Here is a 24,313-nt window from a genome sequence, read left to right as displayed (position 1 = left end):
GGCCCCCGCCCCTACGCCGCGCCCGCGGGCGGTGCCGCGGCCGCCGCAGGTAGCGGGGCCCGGCGGGGGCCCGGTTACCCCTCCCGGCCCCGACGGAGCGCACGGACGGGGCCCGGGCTCGGGCAGCGCCGCCGGGCGCGGCCCCGGGAGCCCCGCGCTGAGCACGGAGCCCGGCGGGGCCGGGGGATCGCACCCACCGCCGCGGTGTCGCGCCGCCCGCCGCTGCCCGGGCTTCATTAGTAACCTGATAATTCCCCGGCAAAGCCCCAGCAGCGGTTCCACCATGAAGTAATTGTAGGACGGTAACGTGAGCTGATGGCGGCCGGGGATGGATCCTCGCGGTTATTGATTCTGACAGCTAAATTGTTAACCGAGGGGGAAATCAGATGAAAGCCATTTTAGAATAAATACGAGACATTAGGTTGAAACGCTGAGGTTCTAAGAAAGCCCGAGCAGAGCCCCGGAAAGCCGAGCCGAGGCCCGGCAGCGTCCCCCGCCCCACCGCGCGGCTCAAACCGCTCCCGCAGCTCCACCGGGAACGCGGAGCGGCTCCTGCGGACGTAGAAAGGCCGGCGGCCCTCCGTGCTACGAGAACCACGCCGGTGTGCGATGGGCGCAGCGCGGACGGGAGGGGCTGAGGCGCAGCGCTGCCCGGCTCGTGCTGCCCCGTCGGAGCGGCGGAGGCTGCAGCCCGAGTTTCTTCGCTGCCCGCATCAGGGCCGTGACCGTGCGCTGCTCGGGGAAAGCACGCGGCCCGGCTGCCCCGCACGCGCTCCCTCCCACCAAAGCAGGGCACGGGGACAGAGCAGCTCCATCCGCGAGCGACTGAACCGCGTGGAAACGTTCCTTCAGGTGAAGGCACGACTCCACGTCAGCCCTGAGCGATGGGGCAGGAAAACTGAAATACCGAGGAACAACCTGCAAGACGGGCACGGTGAACGATCCCCTCGGTTCCCCACCTTGCCGGGAATAGAGCGGAACCAAAGAAAGCCAGACAGGAGGTGAGGGCTGTGCAGCAGCCCTGAGCCCCGCTCTGCCCTGCAATCCCTTCAGGTGCTTCTCAGAGCGATGTTAAGATGGCTGATAGAGCCCAAGCGTTGTGTATAGAAGCGTCACCGAGCATTTACCTGCTCCCGCACGCGGTGTCAGGAACGGCCCGGCTCTGCTGTGCTGCTGTGCCATTCCCAGGCAGTGCACGCAGTGGGAGCGCTGCCCGGGCGGGCGGCAGGCACGGCCCTGCAGTCGTGCTCCCCCAGGTCTGCCGCGGCCCAACGCCGCACAACGCACTTCTGTTACCGACGGGGCAGTGCAAAAAAAAAGACTGACTGCAGCTATTGTACACAGAATGGTATCAGTGGGCTTCGGTTGGTGCCAAGCATTTACCACCCTCACTTCCTGCGTACCACCCTCACTTCCCTGGAGGAAAACATGCATTTTAAATGTTTATTTAGAGCCTTAAGAATTTCAACAAGTTTAATTTAAATACAAATAAATATCAAAATATGAGTCTGAAGGGAATGACACCACACGCCTCACCTCCTGAATTTAGGCATTTTCTAAATTCCTATTAGGAACAGAAATGGTTTGAAATAATGCAGATGCGCATCCTGAGGACTACAAGGGGTAGCACATGTAGGAACAAAACACAGGCTGCTCACAGAGGAATGCAAATGGGTGTTACTGACATTCACAGGGGGACAAACTCCAAACCGTACTTTCTTTTTACTCAGGTACCCAAAGAAAATTAGCAAGCAAGTATCCAACAGTACAAGACCTACTTCTCAGCAACTCAGGCTTTCGTTCTATCCACCATACACACGCACAGCTTCATTCTGGGGGCTGTTTGGGAGCAGGAAGCATGTTCTGCACTCGAAGGCAGGTGTTCAAAAAGCTGCTTCAGGAACACAAACCCGACTGCTGTACGAGTGAGCAGCACCTGTGCTCAGAAGTGGGCTGTTCAAAAATCACTTTCTTGCTCCTGCTTACCAGTTTGGAGAAGCAACTCCAGAGTGACAGGCTAGCTACAGGCTCACCACTGAAAGGACGTGAGAAAGCAGACTGCAGTGCAATCAGTACAAACTGCACCTGAGTGCACGCATTCCCAATGTCCCACATCACAAAGGAGGAAACGCTGCCAGGGCGGCCCTTCCTCAGATCTTTCAGTTCTGCAATGAACATTTAGGGAGAAGAACGAGCTGCAGATGCAATGATTTCAGCAAAATGCCTTCCACGAGACCCCCAAACCAGATGCCTTGTATGGGTGAGCCTCAGCAGGCAGCAGAACCAGCATTGCCACAGATACTTGTGCCACTTCAATCACATTGAGAAACCTCTACCAGCCAGTCAAAAAGATAAAGGTAGGACCAGTTGGTGGGCAAACACTGAGGTCATGTGCTTGACAGATGTCTCTGAGGCTGCAGCATTATTCTCACGCTGTCACATCTGGTTTATGAAGAGCTCCCACTAAGGGGGGTTCCTGAACACAACTATTAGAGATGCCACTGCTGCACTCTGAAGCTGATGGCACAGAAAAGACCCCACTGGTGTGTAACCTCACCGATTCCAATGCAGAGGCACACATGCCCACAGCCCAGATGACCTGAGAATACCTGTGCTGTGCCACGACTTCCAAAGCCAGCAAATAAAAATGCAAAATAAATTTGGATTGGTGCTAGAAAATATCACATGCACAGTTACTAAGTGTTGCAAAGTCTATTTAAAATGAGTTTTATTGAGATGAAAAAGTTTTCCATGGTAACTACAGAATGTTAATCAAAACCAGGTGTTTCCCCCTCCATTAGAAACACGAATTGGAGTATCTTTTGTTCAAAAAGACTTTAAAAAGTAATCACTTAAATAGAGTATGTTTGGATGTGCTTTACTCCACACACTGGTTACTGTCTCTAATCTTGCTAATGAGTGCAAGCTATCCAGAGGCTGTCTGTATGTTCATCGGAGGCTTTGAGTGGAACCTACTCCTCTGAACAGCTCTCAGCTGTGAAGCTACACGGGCAACAAGAGCACCCAGCAACCAACCCGAGTGTCACAAACACTGCGCCATGTACAGCGGTGCTGTGCTCAGGGGGAGCATCCTTCTCACCCTACAAAGTACAAAAGCATTGGGAGATTCCAGGCATACAAAGCAGTGTTTCTTGCTACCATCATCCATTCAATAAGCATCATCTTCTAGATTTCCAGGCTGCTCTGGAATAAGGAGTAGTCCTTTTCTTTTCTGGTGGTTTGAAGTAAGAATAGACAGGCGCTGCTGGATATTCTGCGTCTGGATTTTCTGCCATCATTTTCAGCTTGGCTTCAATGGCCTTTATTTTTGCACTGACACTGAAAAGAGGAAAAACAGAAGAGAAATTGAGCTTAATCTTAGCACAGAATCACACTAACAGCAATCCAGAGATTCTGCTGACACTGGAATCTCTATTTACCCCAGGAGCAGCTGGGCAGCCCCCATCACTGCCTCCACCAGCAGCGTGGAACTAGGAAGCAGGAATCCACTGCTTAAGGCCCACACTACTGCCATTCAGATCCTCAGTACAGATTTGCTTAGGAAAGGTCCTCTGTGATACAACACAGCACTGCAAAATAACCATCCTTGCACCTACTCAGCACTTTCTTGAGAATTCTAAGCTAGACAAGCACACAGCAAGGCTTCCTGCAACATGTACAATGATGTCATTGAAAGCGGTCTGAGCATGTGCAGCAGAGCACAGCCCAGGCAAGGCTGCTGGAAACAGCAGAGAAATGAAAGCCAGACTTCTTCACAGCTACAAGACCACTTGGGATGGGAAAGCCCCAGGTTCTAATTGAGTCAGGAAGAAACATTATTTCAACATTACCAAAGTTTATCCCAGAGGGAGACGCTCTCCTAGGTTACACCCCAAATTCCTGGGAGTTCTGTTATCCACTCTTCTCGCTGGGTATGGACTGAGCAATGCTCCCTTCTCCACGGCAGTTTCCTGCAGCATCCATCCCCACTAAAACAACCCCACTGCACCACTGACATACTAACAACCTGCATGATTGGAGTCTCTCTGTTCAGTTCTTCCTAGCATGGTTTGATTGTGTTTGCTTTTGTTTTTGTTTTTTTTTTTTAATTTAATGGAAATATTTTGTTTTAATCTCTCACTGTTATAAAGAAAATTCCTGCTCATAAGAATTGCTGAATGAAATTAGCACAGCACAGCACCTCTCACTGAGATTCATGTGAAGGACTACAAAGCACATTCTGGCCAAACAAGCTCAAGCGTTGCACGCTCCAATTCCTCTCCTTATTTCTTCTCCTTCACATTTCCGAGTGATTTAATATGTTAGAAAATGAACATCAAGTCATGAGGAGCTCATTTCATGCGGGGCACTTCAGAGCAGGCTGCCCACCTGCAGGTTAGATTTTTAGTACAAAGAAAACACCAGTTCTTGATCCTATTGAAGTGTAAGGTGTCAGTTCCCCACCGTTCCCACAGTTTGGTCACCTCTCACCTGCTCCATCTCCTACCTCAGGTTGGACTGGGGCGGCTCTGTGCTGGACGATGGCTCCAGGCTGATTGGGAGAATCTTCTCATTCTTATTATGATCATATCTCTGCAAATGGAAGACCAGTATTCAAGTCAAAACTGGAGTCATGAATAAAAACACTCTCTGACAGATACACTTTAAATTTGGATTCATATAACCTCAGATTTAGTGAATCTTTCACTATGAAGGATTTGATTTTGACGGCCAATCACCGCAACAAATTCTAACCATGTTTGTTGAGCACCACCATAATGATGTGGACTCTGATACTGCACACTTCTGTGCACTGTATTACGTTATCCCATCTTATTACTTCCCGTTCCCATCTAAGACAAAGCAGAGATGCTAAATTTCTCAGCACTGCATCACCACACTGTTTATACAGACACTGTTCAGAGTGAGAAGGTAACAGAAGCACACAGCTATTCAGAGCTGTGCAGTGATGGAAGAGAAACACATTCAGGATCAATTGTGAACCATCTCCTTTCTGTGAAGAGCAGCTTGTGAGCCTATCTTCTCTGTGGGCAACGGGCCTCCTGAACTATTCACAGCATTCTGCTTCCTTGTTTCACTTGGCACAAATTCAGATTTGTTTTTCAGCAGAGCTGCTCAAATTGACAGTGTCTAGTAAGCCTTGGCTGCTCATCTTAGAGCTACTTAGCACGGTGCTGTCACTGCCTAAAATAAACAGTTGCTGCAATAAGCTAAGGTTTTGTGTCGTTAAATCTTTCCATTCACAGATTATAAAATGCCATGCGAGCTGAACTGATTATTTATGTATGTTCTTCCCCATCCCCTGGCTGGCTGCACGCTGAGCTACCCTGCTGAACTCCCAGCTGAGCAGACACTCTCCCCCAGCTGAAGCTCCTTTTATGGATCGCCTGTCAGGCACCCGGAAGCACACGGTGCTCAGCGGCGCTCCAGAAAATGGAGCCTGGATTTGTGCAAGTTCTGATGTGCTGACAAAGGCCTGGAGCCTTCAAAGCCAATAATTAAAACAGCATGGTCTCCTTTAACAAAGATACCTGCTTTTCCCTTTTCTTTCCTGCCCCCCCCATCTTCTTCAAGATTCCTAAACAAATGCACCGCTGCACTCAATTAAAAAAAAAAAAAGAGTAGGACGTTGATTACAGGATAATCAAGGTGTGTTAAAATCACATTACCCAAAGGTAAATAACAATAAGCACCTCCCTCTGCCTCCCCCAAAAAATCTCTCTCGACAAAAGACAGTTATTCAAACAAAGTTGCTTCATATAAGTTGGTGGAGTAAATAACTGCAGGAGAAACAAGACAAGAATTCAGAGGCATGAAAACAAGGATGTTCCAGAAGGTACTCAAGTTAACATTAAAACCTTGATGTTTTATTCAGTAGAGCAAGCAATAAAATGATATTTAGTTTAGAAGTGAAACACCTTGCTTTACAAGTCAGGAATAATTATAGGTGCTGCCAGATAAGTGCTTTCAGAAGTGGAACAAAGTTACAGAGTGCTTAGTAATTGGGAATTTCCATGCATCTCCTATCCAAAAAGGGTGCAAAACCACAAAGGGAAGGATACAATCTTTCAGCCAATCATTCACTAAACTTGGGAAAAGTTGAAAAACAGAAATTTAGAGAAGTAACCAGTTCCCAGAGCTCTAATTAGATGCACCTTTACCAAGAACATCAGGTTAAACGGCCTTTTCTCATTCACCGCTAACTCAGCTAGTTCAGGAGGATAACAGAAGTGGTACATTGTTCATGCTGCTTCCCTGAGAGCTATTTCCTAGAACACACTGGTATCTTGCCAGGCTAAGACAGCCTTCATCAGAGCTGTTCCTTAATATTATGGCTTTTCGACTTTGCAAACTAACTTTTATCTACCAGCAGGCTTACCTTGACTTGTGCGTGCGCCCACCGCACCACCAGCTTCTTGGAAAGGGCCAGCTTCCCATTGAGACACTGGATCGCCTTTTCTGCTTCCTGCACAGGAGGCACAGGAAGGCAGTTCAATAAACAAACCAAGTCTTCAGTCATAACCGTCTCAGATGTAAAGACCCTTTTCCTTTTGTAAATCAGTCCTCTGAAAGTAAAGCTAACTGTCTGCAAAGAACGTTTATCCCATTGTATCCCAACCCAGAAATACTTGGAAGACTCCCACACCCAACTGAGCAATCAGACTTTTATAAACCAGCAGGGCAGATTCTTTCAGTCGTTGCAGGGAGGAAATGGGGAAGATGATCACAAGTTTTGAAAAAAATCAAAGGCAGAAGCTGTTGGAACAGCACGCAGAGGGAGCTCAGTGCTGCACCAGCTTCTCAAGAAACACTGCCATTCGTCCCAGAGGCACACCATGTCCCATCAACACCCTGCACCTACGCCAGATCTTGCTAATGCCTGCTAGGGATGTTATCCTCTTGGTCCTATCCTGACTAAGCAGTGAAATCTCACTTTGGGGAAGCTCCCACAAAACTCGATTCACAGCAATTAAAAATGCATGTTGCAATGCTGTTCCACCTCGTTATGAATAATCATTCGTTGAGCTTTTAGACCTCAAGCACTGGCACAGCTCTTCTGACATCCTTATGGTTTCTGCAGTCTGGGTATTTCATTTATCCCTTCCTGTTTTAGCTTTATATTGACATAAAAGAGGTGGGGAAGAAGCCACTCTCTTGAAACAAGAAAGCAACGTACCTGTTTGGTTTCAAAGTTCACAAAACAGTAACCCCTCGGCTGCCCCTCCAAAGCTCCAGACTTGTGAAAGAGAAAATCAAATTGCTTTACTTTGCCGAACTTCTGAAGGAGTTTGAGAAGGTGGTACCTGAGGGGGAACAAAGATGAACGGCACCTTTCAGTACTTGGAAAGTACAGCGATGGAGACACGCATTTCAAGCTCAGTCACACAAATGGTTCAGTTCAGTCACACAGGAATTCCCAAATACACGCAGAGGTGGACATCCATTACACAACCGCAGCCCTGAGCTGCCCGGCCTCATCAGTGACAGCCCTACACCCCAAAGCCTTCCTCCCAGCAGTGCCAGCTGAAGAGTGAGCAGCAGATCTATTCATAGCTGGTTTTTTGGGACAATTACCTAACAGCTCCCTATGCGGCTGGAGGACTCTGCCTCTTGTCTTTCTAGAAATCACACCTACTTCCAAGCATAAACACTGCCCCTCTCCAGCCCTGCCATGACTATCTGAAGCTCCATCTGATCCCTCTCTCTGCACAAGCAGTCCCAGCCCACAGCGCCTGCAGTTCTTGCTGCCCTCCCTGTGCGCACATGAGCAAAGCTGCTCCCATCCCTTCCCTGTGCCAAGCTGTATCAGCGTGCTGACAAGGACATGGCTGAAAACACAGTCCTGTTCCCACCTGCCTGGAGGAGCTGGGAAGCAGGAAGGCAAGATGAGCAGAACCACAACCAGGAGCTGACAGCAGACCAGGTGGAAACAGCACCAGACCTCAGTACGGGTCAGGCAAAATTAAGCATCCCTGGCTCAGCCAGCTTTCCAGTGACATGCACACAGAAGTCAGACACTCCTGCCATTCAGTGGGGAGTGTGCTTTTTTCTTTTTTTTTAATAAAACTTGGGAAAAACTCAACTAAACTTGTATGCTTAGCACTTGGTGCACTAAGCAATGTTGAACAAGGAGCACATATGTTGTACAGACACATCTAACCTCGAAAGTTCCTTGCAGCTTTTTTGGTTCCCTTGACCCCAGTGTTTAATAGTGCCAGTTGACCTAGCAGGCAAATCACACCTGTCACTATTTCACCAATTGACTTCCAACCCAGAGATTAAGAATTGTCTGAGGGTTTAATGAGGGCATCTTAGGACTCAACCCCTCCTGATTAGCAGTACAGGGTTAGTTAGCGAGCCACGCAGCCTAAGCTCAATTCCCAGCTTCCCAGATGAGAGAATGCTCGGAGCTCTGGAAGCTCATCAGGGTAACTCCCTCTGCACACGAACCAGCAGGCACTGGCCAGGACGAGGCATGTCCTGGTGCAAGCAATCAGCAGTGTCCCAAGACACTGAACGCATCAGGTAACTTCAGGGACAGCCCAAGCAGACAATACTTTTCCTAATAAAGCCTGATAGGATGTTCGAAACAAGCAATTGCCCTTTGTTAAGCTTCAGGAGGCAGGCAAGAAAGTTCCAGGAATGTGAGTCATGTCACAGGACAGCCACGGCGAGCGTTCAGGATGTGCACTTTTAGAGAGGTGAAGGTACAGCAGGCGCTCAGCCCAGCGATGCAGGAGGGCCAGGTTCCCTTCTCCTGCAATTACAGAGTCACGGGAAGGGCAGCGATGATCCTCACCACATTTTATTTCCCAACAACAAAACTCCCTGCAACTACTCTGCCAAAGGAACAATTCATGCTGTTGGCTCCAACTCCCAACCCGGGAACCGCTGCAACCAACAAATAACGCATTTCTGCTTCCTTGGCAGCAAGTCGTAGCCATTCCTTTAAAAAGCATTTTAGTAGAAGAGTTTGGAAGCAACCTATGTAGCCAATTTCATTCAGAATCTTTAGATCTAGATGATACAAGCATGATTTTCAAACCACACATGCAATTTTTAACAATGCAAGTTATCTCCTCCGCAAGGAGCAGCTCCAAACGAAGCTGTGTGTCACTAGAAGCTCCAGGCTTTGGTTATAATCTATTGTTAATACAGTGAGGCATTGAGAGTAACTTGACTGTTATCCCCACACAAAGACGACTTCAGCACTGAAGGAAGACCTGTCACGGAAAACTTGAAATGTTTATTGAAGAAGTGTGAACGTGTAAAAAGCTTTATTATGGCAGTGACTCTGCTTATCCAGAGCTTAAGAGTTATTCGCACAGATGTGGCCCCAAAGATCACCACAGCCAACCTCAATTTCCACTTCCTGTCATCTGATGTGAATGCAAGACAAACCCGCAGCTCCCCCATTTCCTTTTCCTCCAGTCTTCCTCCTGGCACCCTGAGTGCTATTCAAACACAGGCAAGGCTTCCTCTGAACAATGCTATCCCAAGGATACTGCAAAGGTACCGGGCCACATGCTAAACCTATTATTGCAAAGAATTTTGCCCCACTGGGAGTCAGTAGGAGTCTCTAACAACAACTCATGCACACATTGTTTTCTAGGTGAGACTCATCAAGATGGGATCGTAGACAAGCAGCTGAACAGCCAAGGAAGCTGAACATCCACTATTTCATACCTACAGGTCATTAACAGTCATTCAAAGGCTACTAGAAACCAGATAACATACGTATAACTGCAGTACTGGAAGTGCCGTGTTTTGGGCGGACAGAAACTTAAGCCTCCAAAAGCTTTACACACAGGAATTAGCAGAGCAGGCAGTTTGACTCCACGTGCCACACAGGAGGTGCAACAGAAGTCACAAAGCAGTGAGGTGAGCAAAGGGCACAGCACAAAGCATCTCCCAGCGCACCAGGGGACAAGTGCTGCACCAGGCCATGCTGGCAGTGACAGCAGGGAGCCAATGGATTCCCTGCAGGTGACACCAGAACTGACCGCCCGCTGCCCTCCTCACACCCCACTGCAGCAGAACCCAAAGCAGGGATCCTTCAGCACTGGAACTGCCTACAAATTACATCCCACACCACAGCCTGCTGTGTGGACACGCGGTGCCAGCTCGCCTCCTTCCAGCTGCTAAGCAGCGACAACCCCCAACATTATCTGCTGCCATATGCAGAACAGTTCTCAGGATGCTAGATAAAACAAATAACCCAAGTAAACATCACTGGCAGGGAAGCTAGCCCACCAGAAGACGCATCAAACCCCAACAAGTAGGTATGACAACAACTGACACCCTTGGAGACTCCCATTTGAGTCACAGCTGCTCAGTGCAATAACCTCCCATAAGCCACCAGCTTACAGGCTGTAATTTGTAGGCGGCCCTACATTCATGAATTCCTATTACCACAGCTTGCACTCAAATGTATACGTTACCTATTAACTCCCCAGTGCTTGATTGCAGTTATAGGTTGCTCTCTAAATGGAAGTCTTGGATTAATTCAAGACTTTCTGAACTCGTTTCTGCTCAAGAAAGTCACAACCAGTTATTAACCCTACTAACAACCAATCAACTTTACTCCATCTTAAGCAAATCTAACATGAAAATTGCAGGGGCAACCCTTTAAAATCAGATAAAAGCAGCAAATGAAGAAACAGCTATTTAGCTTTCAGGTATGTGTTTTTAGTCACACAATTAGTAAGCTCAACAGGGATTATTCAGACAAGCAAGCATAAGCAGAGCTGTGAGCCTTTAGGATAAGAAAGCAAGGGTCAGGCTGATTTATAAGAATTTACTGAACTGATACAGAAACATTACTTTCTCTATGCTGACAATGCATTAAAAGGAATTTTCTTTATTTTTTTCAGAATGAAACAGATTATAGTATTTATTTTTTTTTCAGTGGAGTATAGACATTACTAAAGCAAAACCAAAAGCCCAACACAAATCTCCAGCCAGAAATACAACCCTGTTACGGGCAACGAGCACTGTCACCCATTGCTGGGCAAACTTTAAACACTAAGATTAATGGTATGGAATCATTTCACATGAAGCTGCTGCTTGCCTGGCCTAGATTCAGAGAAACATAGAGTGAAAGAATCTTTAACGACACCATTAACCCCAAAACATGAAGGATCCGATGCATTTACAAACACCCACAGTTTCCCCCTTGCACCAGCCCAATCTCCTGAATCCTTAAGGACCTGTAAACATGCTAAGTCCCATACGTGAGTGTGAACAAACCAAAGCAACAGAGCTGTGGGACAGAAACGGTAATTAATGTAAAACCACCCAAAACTGAATGGCTGTAAAGCACAATGCATTAATGATTCCATTTAGAGGCTAGCAGAGAACTGCTCTGTTAAGATGAACCACACTTAGAATAGAGCCCTACCACCTGCGCACATGCAGAGATGGAAGGAGAAAACAGTATTCTATGAGAGTATGCACAACAGTTAATCAAAAATGCTTGTTTCTAGAGAAGTGTAAACCCCACGTTGCTCTGTGTGGGTTTGTCACTTCTTAGCACACCACCCAAATACTGGGCAGCAACCCCTACTGTAGTTCTGCGGTTTGAGTATTACAGTGGCTAAGATCTCGTTACCTGCAGGGGATACCAGGTGCTCACTGCAGCGCCTGCCTGTCCTCCCCGCCCACCCCACACCCACGGACGGAACACAACAACAAATGGAACCCCGGTCACCCCTCAGGGAACGGGGCACATGCACGGTTCTACCCCCACCCCAGGCGGGCAAACGGAGCCGTTCCCAGCCCCGGGGCCACCAGCCGAATGTGGAGCGCGGCCGGGGGCAACTGCGCACCCGCACCCGGGGCGGGGCTGAGAGCGGAGCCGCGGGCGAGCGAGTACGAGGAGACCACAGAGGGCAGCCCAGGAGAAGGGGAACGGGTGCTGGGAGGGGGGGCGCCGGTAACGGGCGCTCCGCGCAGCGCGGCTCCGCGGGGGGACGCGGGGCGGTGCCGCAGGGAGGGCGGCGCCGGGCCCGCACAGCCACTCGGTCGCCCCCCCCCCCCCCCCCCCCCCCACTCGGTGATCTTGGGGTCGAGGTTGCCGATCCAGAGGCGGTGCCCGTCCTGCAGGGCGCCCTCGGACAGGATGGCGGCGTTCTCCAGCGGTAACGCCTGTCGTTCCGGCTCCATGGCGGCGCGGGGCCGCCCCTCACCATCCCCGGCCTCGCACAGGCCTCGCCCCGCCCTTGGCGCACATTGATGACGCCACAGGCGGGCGCCGTTTGATGACGGCGGCTCGGCGCGACGGTGAGCAATGCTGCGGACACCCGCCCTCCTCTGTTGCCACTCCCGGACCCCGGCTCGGCCCGGCTCCGCTCCGTTCGGGCCACGCTGTGTCGCTTTGCACCGCGGAACCGCAGCGAGGCAGACTGGGCGCTGCGGGGCACCGGGCGGGGCGTCCACAGGGTGTGGGAGAAGGGGCCGAGTGCAGGGGGCAGGGCCTGATGGGCAAATGCCGGGGGCGGGGCCCGGGATGGGGGCGTGGCCCGGGATGGGGTGTGGCCTGGGGTGGGGGCGGGCTTGGGCGCACGTGCCGCGGCGAGGGCTGCTGTGCGGTTTCATTTGGGTTCGAGGCACAGAGCAGCGCTGTGGCTGGACGCAGCCTTAGAGCCATACTTGTGATTAAGGGGAGCATTAAGGAGGGCTTTGGAGCCTCCATCCTAGAGCGGCAGAACTTGAAGTTCTGTTTAAGTGGTGCACAAATAGCCAGCCCTGCAGTGCTGACTGCTGGCACGCACACACAGACACACACACCTCAGGTTTGAAGCCTTTTCCTTTTAGCACGCTGACCCACCTACTTCTTCCCTTTACAGGTAACCAATGGCTATGGCATTACGATGCTTTAGGCATCTGCACTCCCTGCTTCATTGCTCTTCACTTGCAGTGGTGAGGCGGCTGCCGCAGCCCCCAGCACGCTGCACAGCTCTGCTCCTGGATGGCTGCAGGCAATGTGTCCACCCGTTGCTGCTGGCCAGGCCGCTGGCCACCAAAAAAGGTAAAGCAGCAGCATCCAGTGGTGTTTGCACCCCCCGTCCGTGATGCCAGATACCCACCTCGGGGAGCTGCTGTTGCAGCAGGGCAGTATGTGGCTGTCATCGCAGTCCCAGCTAGAGCTGGCGTGTGTAGCACGAGCTTCTCATCTATTTTGGTTTGTGCTCTGAATTGCTGGGCTATTTACCCGCTAAAGAATGTCTGTTTATCTTGGACTCAACTCTGAATTTAACATCAGTTGTAACGTCTTCTTTCTAATCTCTAAAGTAGTTGAGTTATTGTGAGAAACTGAAATTAATTCTATGTGTAATGTGCAGCTAAAGGTAAAGGGCAGACACAAGCCAAAGTGAACATCAGTGCTGCCTTGGTTGAGGATATTATCAATTTGGAGGAAACCAACACAGACATGCAGGCAGTGGTAGAAGCTCTGAAAGAAGATTTCAACAGAAATCTCAATGTCAGAACCTCACAAGGTTGGTACATTTTTTGTACAATGCTCTGTTGCTGGGGTTTTGTTTTGTTTTTTTTTTTCCAAAATTGATTTTCTTTTTATTGAGTTATACACTGGGCACCCAATTACTACAACCTTGACATCCCTTACTAAAGGCTCTCTTCACCCTGAGCTTGACCAGGAAGAATCCATTTTTGTTAATAGCTTCCTGGAAATAGCTTTTCTAAGTGGGAGATGTCAAAAGTGTCTAACTGAACTGTTTGCAGATGTGATGAAGAAGCAGGTTGTCAGCTAATGGTGCAGTAGGGCAGGAAAAATCCAATTGCCATTAAATTAGCCTTTTGAAAATTGCCATCAGACTGGTGTCTGACGTGTACAAACTTTTTTTGCTATGCATCTTTGTGGTTACTGACCTTTACAAGCTTTATTCACTGAGTGAATTGTGTGTTTCAGGAAGGATCATGAATATGTTTGACTAAGCTACAGTTACTATAACACTGAACATATGTATTTTTAAGTAGTATCAAGTTTCAGGGATAAAGTGTAATATTAAACAATGACCAAATTTGAATCATCCACCACTCCAGCTCTGGCAAAGGGCACTGCAGTCTTTTGTAGGGCTGGAACGTGTTGCTCAGTCTCTTAACTGTTTATTTTAGCCATAGGTGTTTTTTTTTTTAACTGCGCTGATAAAGTACCTCCTGTCCCGTGTGCCTTTTGGTCTGTTAACATTTTGCAGCAGAAATGAGAGAGCAGATTAAGAGCAGCTCAGGGAGAAACAGAATACTCTCAATTAAGTAGTGGATAGCACCTCCTCTTGGGACCTGGAAAAAAAAAAAAAGAGGGGTTTAAGGGAACATTGCTCCATTCAAGACAGTAGTTTTCTTGACTTTTATAATAACATCTTGATCTTCTTTAACTTCTAAGTATTAAAAAATAATTATTTCCTCCTAATTCTTCACAATCTTTGTTTAGTTTTCCTATTCTAGTAACAGAAACAGAAGATTTGTTTTCATGTTTTTGTGCCCTAACGCTGAAATATTTTACAAACACAAGGGATGCAGAAACACAAGCAGCATACATCATCTTTTTATTTTGTAACATCTGTATTTGGCACAAGGGAGGGAAATGAGACACTGTATTTGTACTACAGCATCATCCCGAGCTGTGGTGTCATGCTGACGTTCCCTTGTGTTTGGTTCTTTCGAGGGGCCCTTGACCACATCACTGTCACGACAAAAGATGGGAAGTTTCCACTGAACCAGCTGGGGCAGATCTCACAGAAGTCTCCTCAGCTCATTGTAGTGAACATGACCAATTTTCCAGAGGTAAGGACACGTTTCTGGAGGTGTGGCAAGGGGAGGTACTTACCATGGGAACAAACAGGTTGATGCTGAGCAAAGAAACAGGTGGATAAAAGCAGTGACACTGGACAGGGGCTAAGAGCTCAGACAACACTGTCGCTCCTTGGCTGACACAAGCTGTATTTCGCTGCAGACTGTGCCATGTGCCTTCTCCACTTAAGCTGACAGAGTCTCAGAGGAGGTCAGCATAAGGCACTTGATGCCTAAGTGTTTCCTGAAGAGTACCCAGGTTGTGTAACTTGGAAGAATGAAAACTCCCCATCAGGGAGTGCACTGAGTGCCACAACTGAGAGAAGCCATACCGTGGCTTTGCCTGCATCCAGGCAGGAGGATGGGCTGAGAAATGGGTACACAAGCAACAGAGTCAGATTAGCCATGTGTTGCCTGTGTTTGCTTCCCAAGCCAAAGGATTGTTTTTCACCTGAGCTGGAGCTATTTCTCTCAATGCAATTGTTTTATACCGTAACTGTTTCATAGGCAGATGGAACTCCTTGATAACACTACACACACTACTACTCCATATCATTACGTACAGCAGATCGCCAATACTTTCTAGCATTGGAAAGCAAATACCAATCCCTGAAAATAATTATAGAAGAGGATTTACGATACAGCTTTTACTGAGCATTTTCTTCCTGCAGAGCAAGTTCTGCCCACAGAATAACACACTGATGGTCCTAACACACCAAAATCACTTCTGTCACATTTTCTCTGCTCCTTTCGTTTCTGAGTGGGGCAGTTATATCTCACAAAACATTGGCAAAGCTTTAGTTTGTGCCTCAGTTGATAAAAGCTGAACTTCATAAGTGCGATCTACTGCAGTAACCTGGAGCTCAAGTTAACAATAGGAAAGAACATCAGAACTAGCAATGCTCCTTGTAGGAAATGCCATGCTAGTGCCAAAGGAGCGCAGACCAGCCCAGTCTTGTTATTGTCAGCCTCAGAGAATGAAACAAACTGGCAGAGTGCTGTTGCAGTTCTCAGCAGAACTGTTACTTAACCATAACATTTGACACCGTGAAGGTACAGCAGTGCTCTTAAGGTGAGGGGGGAAGCATTTTAATCACTTTGCAATTAGCAGGCAAACCTGCACACCTCACCTTTCAGGCAGAGCAGCATCAGCCAGCTGTGATGGAGTTTTTTGAAAAGTTAATCCTAAGTAATAGGCTGTAAAATAAACACAGAGCTGGGCACAGGCTCTGCTTCTCAGCCAACTGCTACTGCTGTGATGTAATGAGATTACGTTGTAGTGCTGAAGTGGTTAAGTTAGTTAACATTTCTAAATGGGTTCTGTGTGATTCCTAGTGGAAAACATTCAACTGGAATTTTTAAATGCTGAGAATCTTTCATCTCCTTTGCCACAGTCAGGCCATGCCTTGGGAATTTATTGTGGTTTCACTCTGCATTGCCTCAAACCATTCGAATAGTTTCAAAGAAGCAAAACATTTTCTTCTGTTGTTGCTTCCCCTTCCCCTCTCCCCCCTTGGTACCCTCGCTACCCCGACACTGAGTGCAGCCATAGTTTCCCATTCAGTTTGATCAAAGCTCTCCACACCAATGTAACTTCCTGATCTTACTGGTAACAGAAGTAAATGTTTCCATGTTCTGTGGAGATGGATTGCCAACTATTGACAGAGTTCTGGCATATGGGAATGATTATTTCCTAATTCTTTTTACCTTTTGATCTGTTTTACAGAGCACAGCTGCAGCTATGAAGGCTATAAGGGAGAGCGGAATGAACCTGAACCCAGAAGTGGATGGGACACTAATTCGGGTGCCAGTTCCTAAGTGAGTATCAATCCATGGTTCCCTGAGTTCATCATTGTGCAAGGTAATGCAGCGGGGCTGAGCCTCACATGGAGCCAGCCCTCTGGAGCAGCTCCGTGCTCAGCACCTCTGCTCAAACTGCATCACACAGCATGCTGGCATGCAGACAGAGGCAGCAGCCCTGCTCTGAGCACGTTTGGGTGGTAAATCCACAATTCCCAGCAGTGACGGAGCCCTGAAAACACCCTGAGCAGATGCGGAGGTGTGAGGCCACCAGAGGTGTGATCCAAGCTCGGGGTACTGCAGACAACTGCCACAAAGGGCTTCGTGCACTGCATGCACACAGACCCCACACACTGCTTTGCACAGAGGTGACTTCTAAGTAAAGATGAACTGAGTTATTCTTCATGCTTTAGATCTACTTTAGAAAATTCTCTTGATTTTTATCTAGCATTTTGATCAGAGAAATCTAATTGCAGCTTTCTGTTGCTGTCGCTAAAGGGAATGACATTATCATTCTATTTGCTGATTTTCTGTTTCCCCTGTGCTCTCTGCCCTTCCCCCATCCCTCAGGAGAGGAGGCAGAGGAGGAGGGCACCATTATCTTCATAATTGCTGAGGCTCCCGGGTTGCTGCGCAGTGGTTTGATTGTTAATGGGCACTTGGGTCATCCTTGAATATGAATTGCAGGGGAGGAAACTCCGAAACTACAAATCCCAGTCTTCAAAAAAATACTGTTTTTCCAACAAATATGTACATTCTGCCACTTTCTTTCATGGCGTTGCAGATCAGAAGCAGATCTTCTTTTCCCAAAGGAGGTCTGTCTCATGAGCTGCCCATTCCTCTGCACAGAAACTGTTGCTGCTCTCGGTCCCATTCCCCCTGGCAGCTGGCACCCAAAAGCCCCACATCCAATTCATTTGCAGTTTGCAGGATGTGCCCTGCAGGTCTGCCCCTCATGGACTCCTCTCCAATAAGACAACAGAATTGTTCAGGGTTTCATCCCTTACAGACAAGACGAACGGTTTCTGTCTTTAAAATCTTGTAATGCAAAGGGGAGAAAAACACCCAAGTTGTGAAAGAGAGAACCCTTACATCCCCAAATTGCTTTTTCTGATTTTTCTAAAGTGTTTCATTTTCTCAAATCTCAAAACACGTTCACAAAAAATTCGGGACAGATGCAGTGAAATTGCTAAAATGATGGCAGGTGTGCAGAACAAGCAAACGAATCAGAAATTAAGAGACAATAGTGAATAGTTCCCCTGCAGAAATGGAGGGAAAGCACGTGAAAAGTGAAATCAGACCTAGATGATCTTCCCCTGCTCATTTAAACCACTTTTTAGTTGGATTTATCAGGTGGACACACACGCATCCTGTTTTGCCCTACGCACATCGGTGCTTGAGATCATTTCAACCGAATGTTTAAAAACGTTTGCTTGTCAGTATTTATTCCATTAGTTTAGGTTTTGCATTGCAGTTGAAACATGCAATGGTTTTAAAGACACACGGGTTGTCTTGGTGTTTACTTCTGCTTCCTGCTAGGATCCACTCTGCTCCCAGAGGCATTCGCCTGTTTGTGTTGCTAGCGCTGCATAGGCAATATTTGTTTGTAGAAAAGTATTCTCTGGGGGTTTAAAAAGAAAAAAAAAAAAAAGAAAAGAAAAGAAAACCAGCCATGGGAACACTTGTATTGGTCGATCTCGTGGCCGAGTTTGACCTGACCTTGTGTCTTTTATGGTATTGCCTCATTTTTAGATCCATCTTTTTTGGACCCATTGTGTTACACTGGATATTGTTTGTAAATTAGTAATATTTTTACACATGTTTTACTGAAAGCCAGATGACTCATTTGAAAGTTTAATGACTCATTGTGAGCTTTTTTTTTTCCTTTGCCCTTTAAGAAATATGCAAAGATACCTACGGTGAGGAGCAAGGACTCGAGAAATTTCATTTAGAGAAAAAAGCACAAAGCTGAGCTGCGTTGCTCCAGATCACTCATCACAATAAGTCTCTTTCACGCTTCTCGTTGAATAATGTATTTTGCACCCTATGTTTATCTGCAATTAGGCATGCAGAGTATCTAGTTAAACCTACTTTCCTTTAACTGATCCCTCTCATTCGCAGGAAATTCCTAGCATTTGAGATACAGAAATTATTCTTACCCGCAAAAACGCGCTGTGTTGGAGATCAGACGTGGCCTGCATTGTTTTCACTGCGGGTGTGCTCATGCCATATGCTGGGAAAGGAGCATCCAAGTGCCGCAGTGCTTCAACCACTGGTTGCTGGCTGGGGCAGGAAAAGAAGAGGTGTTACTGTGGGGCAGTGCACGGCTCTGCACGCACCGCTGCATGCCCAGCAGGCTGTGCTGTGCGTGGCTTGGTGCCATGGCCCCAGGCACACGGCAGGGTTTGAGCCCACTGCTCTGTACCTGCAGAGGCTGCACTGGTCCTGGGGCCTCATCCTTATCCCTGCTGGGGGCGGGCAGCTCTTCCCTGTGTCTGCTTCACACTTTGGCTCTAAAGAGGAGGCAGCTGCAACGGTTACTAGACAGAAAAGCAAACACATTTCGAGACAGCTCCCAAGTCCCAGATCTGGGGGCAGGATTAAGCAACTGTGCTTAGAAACCAAGGGCCTGGCTTGTGCTGATGGATTCCTTAACCAGAAACAGCATCAGACTGAAGAAGTGTCCATTTCTGGCACTGTTGGTAGCATTGCTAAGAATTTATATACGGCCTGGGTGGAACGTAAAACCCACTGAGAAACTCTGCGGCACTGCGCAGTGATAAAAAGGAATTGGTGTTAATAAAGACAGACAAGGAGGCATGAAAGCTGTGACCCTGTGCCAAGAAGAAGAGGAAATCTGGCAGCCCTGCATAAACAAAAACATTTCCTTAAAGGCTCAGCAGCCCCAAGCAGGCGAGTGATACCCTCAGCACAAACCACCAGAGCTGAACACAAGCAGGGAAGTGAAGGCAAGCTGCACTTGGCCCCAGCTGGAGCAGCCCCTGCAGAGCAGCTCTCCTCACCACCCAGCAGCTCCCTCTTCCCAGCTCAGCAGACAGGGATCTCTTTCCCTTCCCCCTCCCAAAACGCTGCCTGAGAATCTGACCTCCTGCAGACCTCTGTCTGCAAGCTGTGCCACAGGACCTCTGGCTTGGGATTCTGAAAAAGAGAAGCCCTAAAGGCATCGATGTTGGGATGCACAGGAAACCATGAGTAACCTCGCTCACTTCCAATCAGACATTCAGGTCCTGGCTGCAGCCTGCTCTGAGCAGTGGCCCCTCAGCAGCACCAGATGCTGTCCCCAGTGCATCCCCTGGCAGGGGCTGTGCTGAGTCTCTGCTCTGGGCCTCTCTGCTCTCCTAGGGGTATGAAGTTCCTGTCAGTTCTGGAAAGCTGATTCACCTCTGCCTTGAGATAGAAATAACTGGCAGTGCTCAGGAACAGTCAGAGCCTCTGCAAACATCTGCTACAGGAGGGCACTGAGGGGTTGCCACATGGGGCTCAGCTCCCACAGTCCACACTGAGCACTGCTGAGGAGCCCTCACCCCACGCTTCTTCAGCTCTGTGCAGGAAGGATCTTGGCCTTGGTGTTCCACTCACTCAGGCCATTGCAGCCAATTTCAAAGTATTCCATATGAAATGTTTATTTTGCAGCATCTTCTGTGTGCTGCGTTTTGCATTCTTAAAGTAATGTCAAAACTGCAACAGCCACAAAAATAGTTAAAATATTATTGTTGAGCACCAACAGTTGATGTTGACAGCAGTTGGCTGTTGGTGCTGGAGCATTACCGGAGCTGAGATGACGTGTCAGCTCATCCTGTGTTGGGTTCAGGCTCATGCTGCACTGTGGTTCCCATTCGGGATGAAGAGTTGGGGATTTGCTCCCAGCAGCGCAGCAGTGGCACCGCGTGGGGCAAACTGCAGCCAGTGTTCTCTGTGCCTTCTGTATGAGCTGCTCACTCCAGAGCTGTTGGCAGTGCTGCCTTGTCACAAGGCGTGATCCAGGTGTGTCAGTGGAGAGGCCTGGTCATGGTAAGGTCGAGTGAATTAGGAGTTCTCCCAGGTGCAGAACTCAACCTCTGGCACTTGCATGGAGACCGCACTGAGGGCCAGGGATGGATGGAGCTTCCCTCACAGCTTTGCAGGAAAGCTGCACTTCTCTGCTCTGCATCCTGGGTGTGGAGCTGGGTTTTCCCTCTTTCCCCAGATGCTTTGGCAGCGGAAGAAAGACATTAAATGCTTCAGCATGACTTCCAGGCACGCCAGTGACATCCACGAAACAAGCGTGTTCAGTCCAAGCCCTTCAGCTTGGGGCTGCAGTAGGAACTTTCCATTTGAGGCAGCCGATTTGCTCAGGGGATTGAAGAGGGATGAAAGCCCCCTGTGAGCAGTCACAGCACAGCATGATCTGAGCACAGCCCAAGGGTGCTGTGTGGAGGCCTGCCCACCCTGCAGGAAATCAGTCTGGCTGTGCTACAAATTACATTGATCTTTGTTTTTTCTCCTCCTCACTGACAGAGTAACCAGAGAACACAGGGAGAACCTGGCCAAGCTCGCCAAGCAGTCCACCAACAAATCCAAAGAAGCCTTGAGAAAGGTGCGAAGTAAAAGCATCAACCAGGTGAAGAAGTTCAAGAGCAAAGTGTCTGAGGACACCATCTGGCTGCTAGAAAAGCAGGTAAGTTCCTTGCAGCATATGGCAGTTGTTGGCTCAGTGGGTTGAGGGAGAGCATTTTTCCCACAGCTGACAGAACTCCAGCACTGAGAAATGAGGTGACTCTGAGCTGACTTTTTGGAGTAGGCAGCAGCTGCTGTGTTTGCTATTTCTTTGTAAGAGTTGGGGCTTAAATCTCAAAGCCAAATTTATGGTATTACATGCGGTATACAATTGTAAACTGAAACAGGAAAACAAAGTTTTCCTCAAAAGCTTTCGTAGTGCAGAGGATTGTTACACAACCCAGCTGATGGAGAGCAAAGCTGCCCACGCCCATCATTGTACCACCACTTACACAGAGCCTGGACATCACTAAACAGCTGGTGCTAATAAGGATTGCTCCAATTTCTTGTTAATGAAAGGGCTAGCAAGATTCTCTCCATTAGGAGTTTTTGGCTCTGACTCAGGAAAATACTTAAGCACATGCCTAATTCCCTAAGAGCAAATGTCACTAAAGTCAATTGCTTGGGCATAAACTCAGGCACAAGTTGAACTGATGCCTCTGAAGCAGGCTGTGACTTTTTGGCCATTTGTTTATTATCAGCTGAAGTCAGGTACCTTCCAAATGCCTCAGAACTATTCTCTGTGTGCTCACAAAAATAAACATTGACGCAGAGAGCATTTCTGCGAGCAGGAAAAATGGCTGTGCTGTTGTAACTGAATCCTGCTGGGAGGTGGTTGTTCCATAGCAGGCAGATGTAGAGGTAGTATCTCACATCTGACTTCCACTTTCATCCAGATTTTTCAGCATGAGGAGAGGTCATATGCTCATATACCTGAGAATTGAGTGCATCTTAGTCAGACCTGGGGAAGCAGTGCAGAAAAGCCCCAGAGGCTCCAATTTCAGTCTGCATGTGCGCCCATCACTCACCCAAAATACACAGATGCACATTTTGGTACTGTTCATATGCTTGCCACATCCGTCCCTTGTTATCAGAGTATCTAATCACTGGGCAGAGCTTCAATGATAGCCACTTAGTTCTTTGTACAAGAAATTTCATGCATAAAGAAAATAGCAGACTCAGACCTGTGCTGTGCTGCCGCAGATCCAGCAAATGGCAGACAGTGCTGCAGCAGAGATGGACAAGCTGCTGGCAGCGAAGACCAAGGAGCTGCTTGGATAAACACCACGTGTGGACACACTCCCCTTCCAGCAAGAACGGACTGCTCTGTATCCACTGCCATCCCAGCCTGCAGCCAGGCAGCTTCAGGTGATGGGCAGGGGTGGCTCTCCCCCAGACCTGGGCACTGGAACCCCCTGGCTGCTGAGATTTCTGATCCTGGATTGTATGGGAGGGGGGAAGTCTCTGCTGTTCTTCATTCAAGTGTCAACAGAACTGGGTGAAGTAAGATTAAAAATAAAACATTAAGGACAATTGGAGGCTACTGAAAGGATTCCCACAGCATAAGCTGTGATCTAGGAGGTAACACTGCCCTCTGCTTCAGGTAGCAGTTCAGCAAGAGTTGAAGCTCAAGCCTCCAGATGCATGACCACCTCACCAGTCCATTTCCTTCGTGTCTGAGCCTCAACAGGCTGCAGGCCCATTGTGCAGCCCAGCTCTGTTGTTTCTACCAGTTCTCAACCTATACTGATAGAAGAAAGCACAACATGGAGGGAAAATCCAGCAGTGTTCTTGTGTGATCCTTATCATTTATTCTTGCTCAAAATAAAGTCCAAATCAGCCTGGGAACTTTGCAAAGCTGTCATTTGCCCATATGTGCTGCTGGTGGCATGCTCCAGAGGGAAGGAGGAAGGAGCAGAATGGGATTCTGTGCACATACCTCAGCCTTTGGTTGCCAGCAGGTACTTCCCAACAGCAGCAAACAGCCTCAGGCAATGGCAAGAGGGAGGGAAGGTGGTGGCCAACAGCACAGCCCCTCTCCCAGAGCAGTTGGGTTCAAAGAGCACCAAGTGCTCTGCAGTCCTTAAATAAACAACTCCCAAAAAGTTAGTTTGTGTGCAGTGGGGAGGGGGACAAGGATGAAGGATTTGCTCTGCTAGGGCCCCACATGTCAACAATTTCTCTGCTTTGTGTATTTTGGCCAAAGCACTTACCATGATAAATGAATAAAGGAAAATGGCGAGCCCAGGGCGGTTACATGGCTCAGTAAATTGCTTTCAGCTGATTACTGTATTTCTTTTGACATTTATCAACTCGGCTTTTTTGCCGTTGTTGCAGCCTCTGCATCCCAGCAGCAGCCAAGGGCCGAAGGGTTTCCCTGTAGCTATGCAGGACACACCTGGAGGGCACCCCAGAGGCTTCTCATTGCAGAGAGGAATTCCTCAAGTAGGGGACACAGCTCCTATGTCACCCACTGGCTGTCCTTACCCCCAGCACCAAGGGAGTAGCACACAGCAGCCACACCTGCCCTCACACAGCAGGACAGGGCCAAAAGCAGCAGCTGCAGCCCTGGCACCTTCACACATAGGACCACCACCATGGCACCAACCACACACACACAGCCTGGCACACATCAGCCGCAGTGCAGGCAGCCAACACCCAGGAGAAGGGACACAGCACTTACTGTGCCCATGTGAGCTGGCTCACAGCAATGGCTCCAGGTGCTGAACCTGCTCTGCTGCTGCTCCACAGAGCCTGCAGGCTGCCAGCCCTGATCCAACCATACCAGCAGAGGAAAGTGGAAATAAAAGGCAAACACTTCCTGCCGCAGCATCAGCAGGAAGCCCTCAGTTAGCTGAAGCCTGGGCTGCACCCAGAGCTGATAAGCTGCAGCTGATGCTATTGGAGGGTGGAGAAGGAGCTCCAGCTGTGCTGAACAACCCAGGAGGAAAAGAGACCACAGCTAGAAAACACGGCTGTGACGCAGCACTGATTTCAGTGACGCTGCTTTGGCCACCAAATGAAGTGGGTGCAGTGGCAGGAAGCATCTCGAGGACTCACAGGGTGGTGGGACACAAGGAGGGCTATAGCCAGACCCCTTGAGCTGGGAGCCAACTGCCACCCA

General features: G+C 48.6%; 2 protein-coding genes and 1 long non-coding RNA gene across 4 annotated transcripts; 1 reads left to right on the top strand and 2 right to left on the bottom strand.

Moving 5' to 3' along the window:
* Positions 1-2,697: 2,697 nt before the first annotated feature.
* On the bottom strand, positions 2,698-12,245 carry RBM18 (RNA binding motif protein 18). Its single transcript, XM_042878802.1, has 5 exons — positions 12,074-12,245; positions 7,199-7,325; positions 6,401-6,487; positions 4,508-4,593; positions 2,698-3,339 (listed from the first exon to the last, which is right to left on the bottom strand). The coding sequence occupies exons 1-5, from the start codon at positions 12,184-12,186 to the stop codon at positions 3,180-3,182; spliced, it is 573 nt and encodes a 190-aa protein (XP_042734736.1). The 5' UTR covers positions 12,187-12,245; the 3' UTR covers positions 2,698-3,179.
* A 22-nt stretch (positions 12,246-12,267) lies between these two features.
* On the top strand, positions 12,268-23,037 carry MRRF (mitochondrial ribosome recycling factor). 2 transcript variants are annotated; one of them, XM_042878800.1, is made up of 7 exons: positions 12,268-12,303; positions 12,870-13,051; positions 13,365-13,520; positions 14,708-14,826; positions 16,559-16,650; positions 21,151-21,310; positions 22,393-23,037. In XM_042878800.1, exons 2-7 carry the CDS (start codon positions 12,877-12,879, stop codon positions 22,468-22,470), a joined length of 780 nt encoding a protein of 259 aa, XP_042734734.1. In that variant the 5' UTR covers positions 12,268-12,303; positions 12,870-12,876; the 3' UTR covers positions 22,471-23,037. The 2 variants fall into 2 exon arrangements, with proteins under 2 accessions (XP_042734734.1, XP_042734735.1); XM_042878801.1 differs by lacking the exon at positions 12,268-12,303 and adding an exon at positions 12,337-12,407.
* On the bottom strand, positions 18,140-23,952 carry LOC122184139. The gene is made up of 4 exons (XR_006180493.1): positions 23,873-23,952; positions 19,058-19,172; positions 18,792-18,915; positions 18,140-18,253 (listed from the first exon to the last, which is right to left on the bottom strand). It is a non-coding gene; the product is annotated as an uncharacterized LOC122184139 (long non-coding RNA).
* Between the last annotated feature and the right edge of the window lie 361 nt (positions 23,953-24,313).

The sequence above is a fragment of the Lagopus leucura genome, unplaced genomic scaffold, assembly GCF_019238085.1.
Source record: "Lagopus leucura isolate 7727_CA_CO unplaced genomic scaffold, USGS_WTPT01 Super-Scaffold_100022, whole genome shotgun sequence".
NCBI classification, from domain to species: domain Eukaryota; kingdom Metazoa; phylum Chordata; class Aves; order Galliformes; family Phasianidae; genus Lagopus; species Lagopus leucura.
This window is presented reverse-complemented; position numbering and strand designations above follow the sequence as displayed.

Excerpts from the sequence above, each read along its gene's own strand:
- MRRF (XM_042878800.1), top strand. The coding sequence starts at position 12,877 with ATGGCTATGGCATTACGATGCTTTAGGCATCTGCACTCCCTGCTTCAT. Across the intron at positions 13,052-13,364 it reads GCCGCTGGCCACCAAAAAAG|CTAAAGGTAAAGGGCAGACA; the intron begins GTAAAGCAGCAG and ends TGTAATGTGCAG. Across the intron at positions 14,827-16,558 it reads ACATGACCAATTTTCCAGAG|AGCACAGCTGCAGCTATGAA; the intron begins GTAAGGACACGT and ends TCTGTTTTACAG.
- RBM18 (XM_042878802.1), bottom strand. The coding sequence starts at position 12,186 with ATGGAGCCGGAACGACAGGCGTTACCGCTGGAGAACGCCGCCATCCTG. Across the intron at positions 6,488-7,198 it reads TGAACTTTGAAACCAAACAG|GAAGCAGAAAAGGCGATCCA; the intron begins GTACGTTGCTTT and ends CCTCCTGTGCAG. Across the intron at positions 4,594-6,400 it reads GGGCGCACGCACAAGTCAAG|AGATATGATCATAATAAGAA; the intron begins GTAAGCCTGCTG and ends TTCCATTTGCAG.